This window comes from Eriocheir sinensis, chromosome 42 (genome assembly GCF_024679095.1).
Source record: "Eriocheir sinensis breed Jianghai 21 chromosome 42, ASM2467909v1, whole genome shotgun sequence".
NCBI classification, from domain to species: Eukaryota; Metazoa; Arthropoda; class Malacostraca; order Decapoda; family Varunidae; genus Eriocheir; species Eriocheir sinensis.
In genome coordinates this window covers 10,627,754-10,637,272 of record NC_066550.1, presented here as the reverse complement: position 1 = coordinate 10,637,272, position 9,519 = coordinate 10,627,754, and the positions used below count along the sequence as shown (strand labels likewise).

At 39.7% G+C, this 9,519-nt stretch overlaps 1 protein-coding gene across 1 annotated transcript in view; it reads left to right on the top strand.

Annotated features, from left to right (window-relative positions):
• Nucleotides 1–335: 335 nt before the first annotated feature.
• LOC127010218 (frizzled-1-like) overlaps nucleotides 336–9,519 on the top strand; it is a 27,326-nt gene continuing 18,142 nt past the window's right edge. The window contains exon 1 of the mRNA XM_050884096.1: nucleotides 336–345. Within this exon, the coding sequence (XP_050740053.1) occupies nucleotides 336–345 (10 nt within the window). The remainder of the gene's footprint in view (nucleotides 346–9,519) is intronic.

Genomic DNA, 9,519 nt, shown 5'->3' with positions numbered 1-9,519 from the left:
AGAATTAAAGAGACTATAAAATAAAAGGAGCAATAGAAGAAAATTAATGATAAAAACGAGATAAAGGAAGGCGGAAAAGAACGTACATTAATAATTGATAAAAAGATACGTAAAAAGAAAATGAAGAATAGAAAAAAGTAATGATAAAAAGATGAAAAAATATAGAAAAGGAAATAAAAGAGTGAGAGAAAAAGAATAATTAAAGAAAAGGAGGAAAAAAGAAAATTGAACGAAAAAATAGAGACGGGGAAGGAAAAAAAAGAAAATTGAACGGAAAAAATGTAGACCGATAAGAAAGAAAAAAAGAAAATAAGAAAAAGAAGACAACGAAAAAAATGGAGCCGGGTAAGAAGGAAAAAAGAAAATTAGTTAGAGAGAAAAATGAAAAATAAAGAAACAGAAAGATTGTGAAGGAGAGAAAAAGAAAAGTAAGCAAGATAGGAAAAGAAAAAAAATCAGGAAAGACAAAATATGAAGAAAAGAAAAAAACACGAGATAAACAACAACAAAAATAACGCAGAAAAATTATCAAAAAAGAAAACAAAACAAAAAGGAAAGAAATAAGAAAAATAAGAAAAAAAAAGAAAAAAAGCAACAACACGAGAAACAAAAGACAAACGACCATAAAAACAAAACAATAGATACAACAACAACAAAAATACTTGGCATCGTCGTACACGGCCACAAAAATTATCGAACATCCTCATTTAAATTATCGTTCCTCGCACGCTTTGGTCATGCCCTGGAGGAGCGGATGAGGACGAGGAGGAGGAGGAGGAAGACGAAGAAGAAGAAGAAGAATGAGGAGGAAGAGGAGGAGGAGGAGGAGGAGGTAAAGCTGGTGGTTACGATTTTTTCTTCCTTTTTTTTTAATCCTTGTTTGTGTTTCCATGAGAGAGAGAGAGAGAGAGAGAGAGAGAGAGAGAGAGAGAGAGAGAGAGAGAGGCAATAAAAAGGTCGGGTTTATGATCTGAGCTTGTAAATTAAGGCTTGTAACAGGAAAAGGTGAAAGAGAATATACTAGACAAACACTCTCTCTCTCTCTCTCTCTCTCTCTCTCTCTCTCTCTCTCTCTCTCTCTCTCAGGAAGTGGGGGTCGCCAGGGGTGGTTTGGTCTGTTCGCCCTCCCTCCTCCTCCTCCTCCTCCTCCTCCTCTTCCGACAGGTGGGGTGAATAATTAAGCACGAGTCCACCTGCTGCTCACACACACACACACACACACACACACACACACACACACACACACACACACACACACACACACACACACACACACACCTACGCTTACGATACTATACCTACACACGCACATACATACATACATACATACATACATACATACATACATACATATTTATTTATATTTGTGGTTCTTTTGTCTTCATTTTTCATCTTTTCCTCCTCCTCCTATTACTTTTCGTCCTCCTCCTCCTCCTCCTCCTCCTCCTCTTCCTCCTCCTTTCCATCTCAGTGCTTTTATTTTTTTTTTTTCTATATTCATCTAAGATTCATTGATTCACCTCGCATCCTTCCTCCTCCTCCTCCTCCTCTTCCTCCTCCGTATGCGTCTCGTCTTCTTCCGTTAAGAGAAGGGTTTGCAAAGAGAATTTTTAATCCATTCAAACGTGTGTGTGTGTGTGTGTGTGTGTGTGTGTGTGTGTGTGTGTGTGGGAGAGAGAGATGTTCCTATGCTGTCACCTTCCTACACACACACACACACACACACACACGCACACAGGTGATTACAGGTGTTGATTGGATGCAGGTGAGGCTGATTGGGTGTCCAAGAGAGAGAGAGAGAGAGAGAGAGAGAGAGAGAGAGAGAGAGAGAGAGAGAGAGATGCACACGATCCCCAAAGAAGAAAATTTATAGCTACACGAAAAGGTGAAATAGGAAGAGAAAAAGAATAAAGAAAGGAAATAGAAAATAAAGAAGAATAACAAGAAGAAATGACATTGAGAGACAGACAGATAGATAGAGATAGAGACAAATAGATAGAGAGATAGACAGACGGACAGACAGACAGATAGAGAGATAGACAGACAGAAAACAAATTAAATAAACCCATAATTGAAAAAGGCGTAAAAAGAGAGATTTACGAGGAAGGAATAAATATGAGGAGAGGGAGTAAATAGGAAGTAATAAAAGGTGATTAAGAGAGACTAATTGAATCGTGAAAAAGAGCGAATATAATTAAAATAGTAATGAAAAATTTAATTGCTTTAGAGAGACGAGAAATATGAGGGAAAAAGAGGGAGAAAAGAAGAGGAAAAGAAAAAAGAGAGAAGCATTTGGAATTTGAAAAGAAAGAAAGGAAGAAAATATTGAAGTATAAAGGAAAGGAGGAGGAGGAAAAGCAGATGGAAAAGAGTGAAGCATTTGGAATTTGAAAAGAAAGAAAGGAAGAAAATATTGAAGTATAAAGGAAAGGAGGAGGAGGAAAAGCAGATGGAAAAGAGTGAAGCATTTGGAATTTGAAAAGAAAGAAAGGAAAAAAAATAGAGACGAAGTATAAAGAAAATGAGGAAAAAAAGGAAAAGAAACAGGAGGAGGAGCAGGAAAAGGAGATGGAAAAGAGTGAAGGATTTGGAATTTGAAAAGAAAGAAAGGAGAAAAAAAAAGAAATATGAAGGAAATGAGGAAAAAAGAGGAGGAGAAGGAAAGGCAGATGAAAAAGAATGAAGATTTGGAATTTGAGGGAAAGGAAAGGAAAAGCAAAAAAACAAAAACAAAAAAACTGGGTGGAATGAAAAAGATGAAGAAATTGAATGAAAGGAAGTTTTAGAGATAGGAAATATGAAGGAAAAGAGGAAAAGGAAGAGTAGGTGGAAAATAGAGAAAGTTGGAGTTTTAGGGAAAGGAAAGGAAATAAATAGTTTGAGAGAAAGAAAGAAAGGGAATGAGAAGGAAGTAAATGGAGATAAAAAGAGGGAAAGGGAGAGGATAAGAGAGAGAGAGAGAGAGAGAGAGAGAGAGAGAGAGAGAGAGAGAGAGAGAGAGAGAGAGAGAGAGAGAGAGAGAATAAATAAATGAAGAAATAAGAGAGGTAAAGAGATTTTGTTGTTGTTGTTGTTGTTGTATTTTGAAAGAACGATAAAATTGAAAAAGTAAGAAAAGAGTTTGAGGGAGATAATTAAAAGGAAAGGCTTCGTGAAAAGGGAAAGAAAAAATAAATATTGAATTGAAGAAAAGGAAGAAGAAAAAAGGAGGAGGAGGAGGAGGGGGAAAAAATACGTTAGAGAAATGAAAGTTTGTGAATAAGAAAACAAAGATAAAAATGGAAGAGAGAGAAAAATATAAACGAGGAAAAGATAAAAAAAACGAAAATGAAAAGAGGGAAAATATAAAAGAAAAAATGACACGAACTTAGAAAAAAATATATATAATCGGAAAACAGAAATTTGTCGAAAAGCAAAAACAAAACAAAAAAAAACGGAGAGAAAGAAAGTTGGAGGTAAAAAGAGGAGAGAAAAACTTGGAGGCAGGAAGGAAATCGCAGAGGAGGAGGAGGAGGAGGAGGAGAAAAAGCTAGGAGGCAGGAAGGAAATAGCATGAGAGAAGAAGGAGGAGGAGGAAGAAGAAGAAGAAGAAGAAGAAGAAGAAATAAACCAAATGACGAAAGAATAAAAGGAAAAGGAGGAAGAAAGGAAGGAAACAGTGAAAGAAGAGAAGGCGAAGGAGGAGAAAGCAAATAGTGGAGAAGAAGGAAGAGGAGGAGGAAGAAGTAAATAGTGGGAGAAAGAAAGGAGGATGAAAAAATGGAGCAAATGAGGAAGAGGAAGAAGAGAAGAAAGAAATGAAGCAAAGGGTGACAGACGAAGAGGAAGAGGAGGAGGAGGAGGAAGGAAGGAAGTAGAGAAAGAAGAAGAGGAGGAGGAGGAGGAGGAGGAATGAGAAATGGAGCCGATAATTAAAAAAAGAGAAGGAGGAATAAAGCAAAGTGGAAGACGAAGAGGAAGGAAGGAAGTAAAGAAAGAAGAAGAGGAGGAGGAGGAGGAGGAGGAGCAAGAAATGGAGCCGATAATCAAAGAAGAGGAGGAGGAAGGAAGCAAAAAGTGGAGGAGGAGGTGGAGGAAGGAGATAGTGGAAGAGGAGGAGGAGAAGGAGGAACGAGAAATGGAGCCGATAATCAAAGAAGAGGAGGAGGAAGGAAGCAAAATGTGGAGGAGGAGGAGGAGGAGGAAGGAGATAGTGGAAGAGGCAATTTCGAGAGGGGCGAGATGTCAACCACTTTTATTGGAGAAGCAAATTGGAAGTTAAGAGAGTGGGCGTGTCCTCCTCCTCCTCCTCCTCCTCCTCCTCCTCCTCCTCCTCGTCCTCCTCCTCTTCCTTCACCCTTCGTCCTCTTTTTTTTTTTGTCTCTCTCTCTCTCCCATTAACCCTTTCCCTTCGCTTTACTTCCTCTTTCCCTTTCTCGTAACTTTCCTCTCCCCTCCTCTCTCTCTCTCTCTCTCTCTCTCTCTCTCATTCCCTTCTATTCTCCTCCTTCCCTTCTTTTACGTCCTCCTCCTCCTCCTCCTCCTCCTCCTCCTCCTCCTCCTCCTTTTCCTTTGTTTCCCTTTCAATAGCTCTTTCTTCTCTCTCCCTCTCTTCACACCTTTCTTTATTTTTTTATTGTTCATTTTCATATTGTTTGGTTCTTTCATTTCTTTTCATTTTATTTTTTATTCTCTTCTGTTCCTGTTATCTCATTTTCCTCCATCTCCTCCTTTTATATTTTATTTTTCTCGTTTACTCTTTTTTTCCCATTTTCTGCTTTTCCTTTCCTTTCTTTTGCTTCCTTTCCTTTCTTTTTTCTTTTTTTCCTTTCTATCCTGCATTTCTCCTATTCGTGGTCTTTTTCTCCTTTTTTCTTTATATTTTCATTCCTTTCTTCCTTAATTCCTTTCCTTCCTTTTTTTTCTTTCTATCCTTCTCTTCTGTATTTCTCCCTTTCTTGCTCTTTTTCTCCTTTTTCTTTTCTTTATATTTTCATTCCCTTTGTTTCTTCCTTATGATATTTTCTTATTTTCCTTTCTTTCTTTCCTTCTTCCCTCTCTTCCAAATCCTTCTTGATCCTTTCTCTCTTTCTCTCTTCGCTTTTTTTCTTTTTACGTTTTATTTCCTTTTTTCTTACATTCTAAATCTTTTTCTATTACTTTCTTAATTACACATATCTTTCTCTCCTTCCCTCCTTTCCTCTCTCTCTCTCTCTCTCTCTCTCTCTCTCTCTCTCTCTCTCTCTCTATTCTTCCTCTCTTCCTTTCTTTATCCATTTACCTTTTTATTCCTATCTTTATAAATCTCCTTTCTTTCCTTCCCTCCTTACCTCCAGCCAACGAGCTAACCTTCCCTCCTCCTCCTCCTCCTCCCTTCACTTAACACTTAACAACCACTTAGCGAGGTAAGCGTTCCTTGGGTAGCAACTAGGAGGAGGAGGAGGAGGAGGAGGAAGAGGGGAAATGGATAGGGGAGGAGAAGGGAGGATATGGAAATTTCGTTATGGGAGAGGAGGAGGAGGAGGAGAGAGGTATGGAAATTTAGTTAAGGTAGAGGAGGAGGAGGAGGTAGGAAAAGTGAGGAATATGGGAAAGAGGGGAGGAAGAAGAAGAGGAGGAGGAGGGAGAAGAAAAAGTGAGGAATATGGGAAAGAGGGGAGGAGGAGGAAGAAGAAGAAGAGGAGGAGGAGGAGTTTACATAAGAATAGGAATAAGGGGAATGAATAGTAGAGGAAGAGGAGAAGGAGGAGGAGGAGGAGAGAGAGAGAGAGAGAGAGAGAGAGAGAGAGAGAGGTGAGACATTTGCTCCATTCTTCCCTTAATCTGTAACTTTATCTCCCCCTCTCCCCAATTTTATCTCCCCCTCTCCCCTATTTGCTTTTATTTCCTCCATATTTCCTCCTTCCTCCATTCCCCTCACTTCCGCACCCCTCTCTCTCTCTCTCTCTCTCTCTCTCTCTCTCTCTCTCTCTCTCTCTCTCTCAAGCGTAGAGTGAGAGGAAATATCATCTATTACGCCGTGATTCGATGAGAGAGAGAGAGAGAGAGAGAGAGAGAGAGAGAGAGAGAGTCATCAGGTTGGATATATTGAAGTGAAAAAAAGGTAGATAAAGGTTCTCTCTCTCTCTCTCTCTCTTCTCTCTCTTGCACTATTTTGGAGGGTTGCACAAGGCATTTCCTCCTCCTCCTCCTCCTCATCTCTCCCTCCCTCCCTTCCTCCCTTATTTCAGACTAAGGTAAGGAAGGGAGGGAGGGAGGGAGGGAAGGGACAGGTAAAGTAAGGGAGGAGGAGGAGGAGGGAGAGAGTGCAACATATGGTGAATGCGAGAGAGAGAGAGAGAGAGAGAGAGAGAGAGAGAGAGAGAGAGAGAGAGAGAGAGAGAGAGAGAGAGAGAGAGATGAGATGAAGGAGGAGGAAGGAGGAGGAGGAGGAGGAGGCGGGGGGGCAGGAAGCCACACTCCCCTTAGGCAGGTGAGACGCGTTGCTCCTCCTCCTCTTCCTCCTCCTCCTCCTCCTCCTCCTCCTCCTCTTCTTTTTTTTTTTATGCATCATGCTATTTACTGCTACTACTATTATGGGTATTATTTTTTCCTCCTCCTCCTCCTCCTCCTCCTCCTCTTCCTCTTCTTCTTCTTTCTCCTTTCTTTTCTTCATCTTATTTCCTTTTTATTTTCTTGTATTCTCACTATTATTACTACTGCTTCTTCTTCCTCTTTTTCCTCTTCTTCTTCTTCTTCTTCTTCGTCTTCTTCTTCTTCTTCTTCTTCTTCTTAGTTTCATTTGCTTTTCCCTCTTTCAATGTTATTTTTCATCCCCTCTTATTTTCCTTTCTCCTCCTCCTCCTCCTCCTCTCCTCCTCCTCCTCCTCCTCCTCCTCCTCCTCCTCTTTCTGTTATTATTACTGTTCTTCTTCTTCGTATTTGCTTTTCCTTTTTTTTCTATATAATTTTTATCCATCCTCCTCCTCCTCCTCCTCCTCCTCCTCTTCCTCTTCCACCTCTATCACCTCCTCCTTCTCCTCCTCCTCCTCCTCCTCTTTGTCATCCCATAATTAATCCTCTCATTCATCAAGTAATAATTTAGAGAGAGAGAGAGAGAGAGAGAGAGAGAGAGAGAGAGAGAGAGAGAGAGAGACTGAGACTCGGATAATTATCGTACCTATTCACACACACACACACACACACACACACACACACACACACACACACTCTTGGTAATTATCGTACGTTGCATCCCACTGTGTCGTTTACGTTAGCGAGGCAGTCAGCGTTTTAGCTCATTAGTGTAATTAAGACAAAAAGGAGAAAAAAAAAATTAACCCCCTGACTTGTATCCATTTTAGCGGTATTTTTTGCACGACTTAAAATATAACTCCTTAAATCATATCCATTTCATCTTTTTATTTTATTTATTTTCGCTCCATCTCCTGCGACTAAGTATAACACTCTTCCATATACATTTCTTATATTTTTTCTCTCTCCCTTTAGCGACATGGTTATAACGCGCTTAGTCGGACCCATTAAATCGTCCTTCTTCCTCGTCCTTCTTCGCTATTTTAAAAAGAAACATAAAAAAAAAATCGTCTTTTCCTCCCCTCCCATCTTCTTTTCTCTTCCATATCTTCTCTTCTTCTTTTCCTTTTCTCTCTTCCATCTTCTTTTCCTTCACTTTCCTTCTTTTTTCTACCGAATCAACTCTTCGTCCCTTCACTTCCTCTCCTCCATCTACTTTTCCCTCCCCTTCCTTCTTCTTTTCTCTACCATATCTAGTCTTCTTCCCTTCCTTTCCTCTCTCTCCCATCTTCTTTTTCCTTCCCCTTCTTTCTTTTCTTTACCAAATCTACTCTTTCTCCCTTCCTTTTCTCTCTTTCATCTTCTTTTTCCTTCCCTTCCTTCTTTTCTCTTCCATATCTACTCTTCTTCCCTTCCATCTTCTTTTCCTTTCCCTTCCCTTCTTTTCTCTTCCATATCTACTCTTCTTCTCTTCCATCTTCTTTTCCTTTCCCTTCCCTTCTTTTCTCTTCCATATCTACTCTTCTTCCCTTCCATCTTCTTTTCCTTCCCCTTCCTTCTTTTCTTTACCATATTTAGTCTTCCTTCCTTTCCTCTTCTCTCTTCCATCTCCTTTTCCCTCCCCTTCCTTCTTCTTTTCTCTACCAAATCTACTCTTGTTCCCTTCTCTTTCTCTCTTTCATCTTCTTTACCTCCCTTTCTTTTTTTCTCTACCAAATTAGTATTCTTCCCTTCATTTTCTCTCCTCTCTTCCTTTCCCTGCCCTCCCTTCTTTTCTCCTCCATATCTACTCTTCTTCCCTTCCTTTTCTCCCTCCCATCTTCTTTTCCCTCCCCTTCCCTCTCCTTTTCTCTACCAAATCTAATCTTCTTCCCTCCCTTCCCCTCTTCCATGTCCTTCCCACAACTAATCATCATCTAGAATTGCACCCATCATATATTTTCTTCTCTTCTGTATCTATTTCCTCTTCTAATTTTTCTTTTCTCCCCATTTGTTATTTTCCCTACTTTTTTTTATAACAAAGGAGACAGCTCAAGGGCACACACAAAAAAGTAAACAATAATAAATAAAATAAAAAGCCGAACACGTTTTATTTATTTTTTTATTTTTTATTTATTTTTTTCTCTCGGACTAAAGTGAGGAAAGTCTTCAGTGTTTATAGAGGCGTTTTAAAAAGAAGCTTCGAGGCGCTTATAAAACACAAAGACGTAGTGACACAGAAAAACAGAGAAAGGTCGCAAGGAATGGCATGGCGGGAGGGAAAGTGAGCGTGAAGGAACGGCCGAAAAAACATATAGAAAAATCCGAAGACTTCCAAGATGGCGGACGAGGAGGAGGAGGAGGAGGTGGTGAAGAAGAAGAAGAAGACAGGAAGAAGAACACGAAGGAGGAGAAGAAGAAAAGGATTAGAAAGACGAACAGAAAAAAGTAAAAGAATAGAAGAAGAAGCATAGGAGGAGTTGGAGGAGGAAGAAGAAAAGAATGAAAAGAGGAAGAGAAGGAGGGGGAGGAGGATGTGAAGAAGAACACAAAGGAGAAGAAGAAGAAGAAAAAAATAGAAGGTTGAACATAAAGAAGAAGGAAGTAGAAGAATAGAAGAAAAAGAAGAGCAAGATGAAAAAGTAGTATAGGAGGAGGAGGAGGAAGAGGATGATAAAGAAACGCAGGAAAGAGGAGGAGGAGCAGGAGTAGAAAAAGGAAAAGAAAAATGGAGTAGAATGAGAAGGAAGAGAAGGGTTAAGGACCGAAGAAAGAGGGGGAGAAAAAGAAGAGAAAAAGGAGAAGAATAAGAAGAGAAGGAATAAAAGAAGGGACCAAAGAAAATGAAGAACAAGGAGGAGAGAAGACCGAAAAAGTAGGAAGAGGAGGAGAAGGAGGAAAAGGAAAAAGAAGAAGCGAAAGAGAACAAAGAATAGAAAGAGGAAAAAGAAGGAACGAAGGAGGAGGAGGAGGAGGAAATGAACAAGGAGTAGAAAAGGGGAACAAAGAAGAAAGATTATGAGAAGGACAAGAAGATGAAGAAGGAGG